The 1,987-nt window shown below is 36.8% G+C and overlaps 1 protein-coding gene across 1 annotated transcript in view; it reads left to right on the top strand.

The window, feature by feature from the left end:
• LOC122357061 (ubiquitin carboxyl-terminal hydrolase MINDY-1-like) overlaps positions 1 to 1,733 on the top strand; it is a 2,886-nt gene extending 1,153 nt beyond the window's left edge. Inside the window, exons 4-5 of the mRNA XM_043256241.1 lie at positions 645 to 833; positions 1,046 to 1,733. Of these exons, the coding sequence (XP_043112176.1) occupies positions 645 to 833; positions 1,046 to 1,276 (420 nt within the window). The 3' untranslated portion in view covers positions 1,277 to 1,733. The remainder of the gene's footprint in view (positions 1 to 644; positions 834 to 1,045) is intronic.
• The last annotated feature ends 254 nt before the right edge of the window (positions 1,734 to 1,987 follow it).

Here is a 1,987-nt window from a genome sequence, read left to right as displayed (position 1 = left end):
ATATATTCAGAATACCTTCTTATAAAAAGCTTTGCGTCTAATGTGTCGAACAAAATTTGAAATTTAAAATTTACATTTTGATATTGTTTTGAAAAAATGAACACATTTAATTTGATAATGCCTTATGTATAAACATCACATTTCAGAAAATGTGTATGCATTTGTTTATGAAGATATGCTGGAAGCTAAACAGTAGGTTGCTGGCAGCCATTCACTTTCATAGTATGGAAAAATACTGTGGAAGTCAATGGCTACCATCAACTGTTACTAACATACTTTAAAACATCTTTTTTTGTGCTCCACAGAACAATAAAAAATTGATGTGGGTGTAAATGATGACAGAATTCCAAAACTAAGTTAATCCGGTAAAAGCTGAAAAAGTAGTGTTTTTGTGTGCTGGATATATTATGTATATATAAATGCATAACCATGCATGTATATATTTACATATACGCAGTACACACAGATATATTATGGAATTAAAATTTATTTTGGAGGTGATTCGGACTGTATGTTAATATAATGGCTTACGTTTAAATTCCCACTGAGATGCATTTAAAATTCGAATCGCTCTGTCTTAGTTAGTTATTATTTATTTATTTCTGACCAGTGACGAGTGTGTTGTTCGATGTGTGAATTCGCAGGGTCACCTTTACCTGCTGGTCACGGATCAGGGCTTCCTGCAGGAGGAGAGCGTGGTCTGGGAGAGCCTCCATAATGTGGAGGGGGATGGGAATTTCTGTGACTCAGACTTCAGATTGTGTCACCCTTCCCAGAAACCCACAGCGGCCAGCCAGCCCTCCGCACAACAGCAGCAGATGCAGATCGACCAGGTGATTAAGACCTTTTTTTGCTGTCGTATAGTTGTAAGAGTAACCAGCGATATCACGGCCCGACATCTTCCACCTCCTTCGCGATCTGATCAGATCCCGACGCTAAACAAATCTACATTCTTAGCCGATGATCACGCAGTTTCGTTTATATGTGTGGCGAGATGCTCTGAGAAAGCACGCCGGCGTTGGTTCAAGATTGATGTGTCGTTCAGGACTATCTGGTGGCGATGTCCCTGCAGCAGCAGCAGGGTGAAGCTCCTGGACCCTTGAGTGATCTTGAGCTGGCCAGACAGCTGCAGCAGGAGGAGTACCAGCAGCCTCAAACACAGCAGCACCAGCCCTCAGCAGGACAGGTACTTCCTGTCTGCGTGACACTTCGCCGAATCATTCTTTCAGGTCAAATAAAGGTGCTTCGAAAAAACGGTTCCATAAAGAACCTTTGACGTCTGAAGAGCCTTTCTGTTTGGTTCTTTAGGTTCTAAAAAAGTAAGACAGAGAACCTTTGACTGAATGGTTCTTTATGGAACCAAAAATGGTTCTTCTGTGGCATCACTGTAAAGAACCTTTTGAAGCGCCTTTATTTTTAAGAGTAAATGTCTAAGTAAGACATTTATAAGCCATTTTGTAAATTGTTGTATTCAATATAGCGCAGCAATTTACAAAAGAGTAGATTAATGAACGATTCACACAAACTTGTTTTACCCTCCGTTCAGTGATTTTTGTAATGGTTTTAAGGCTCTTACGATCATTTATTTGGTTAAAAATAAAACGAAAATAATTGTGCAACATCATGATTTTTTAGAAATCATTCTAATATGGCAGTTTTGAAGCATTTCTTATTGACTGGTGAAAGTGCTGCTTAATATTTATTTTCAGATGAATAGAAAAACCGAAATTGATTAAAAAGAATGTTTTATTATATTTATTTTTTAAAGTATAANAATACTTTAGTTAATTCAAAAAGGATTTTTTTTTTACCATCATGCCGTTGCAAACCTCAGTGATTCTTTGTGATATTTAAAATAATTTTCTATGAACTGTGGTAGGGAAGCTTGTTTCTGCCATGGGATTAAAAGATTTAAAAATAATTATGGCTATTTCTTTCCAAATTCTGTTGAAATGCTGAAATATTCCTTTTTTTTTTTTTTTTTTTT

The sequence above is a fragment of the Puntigrus tetrazona genome, chromosome 13 (genome assembly GCF_018831695.1).
Source record: "Puntigrus tetrazona isolate hp1 chromosome 13, ASM1883169v1, whole genome shotgun sequence".
Taxonomy (NCBI): domain Eukaryota; kingdom Metazoa; phylum Chordata; class Actinopteri; order Cypriniformes; family Cyprinidae; genus Puntigrus; species Puntigrus tetrazona.
This window is presented reverse-complemented; position numbering and strand designations above follow the sequence as displayed.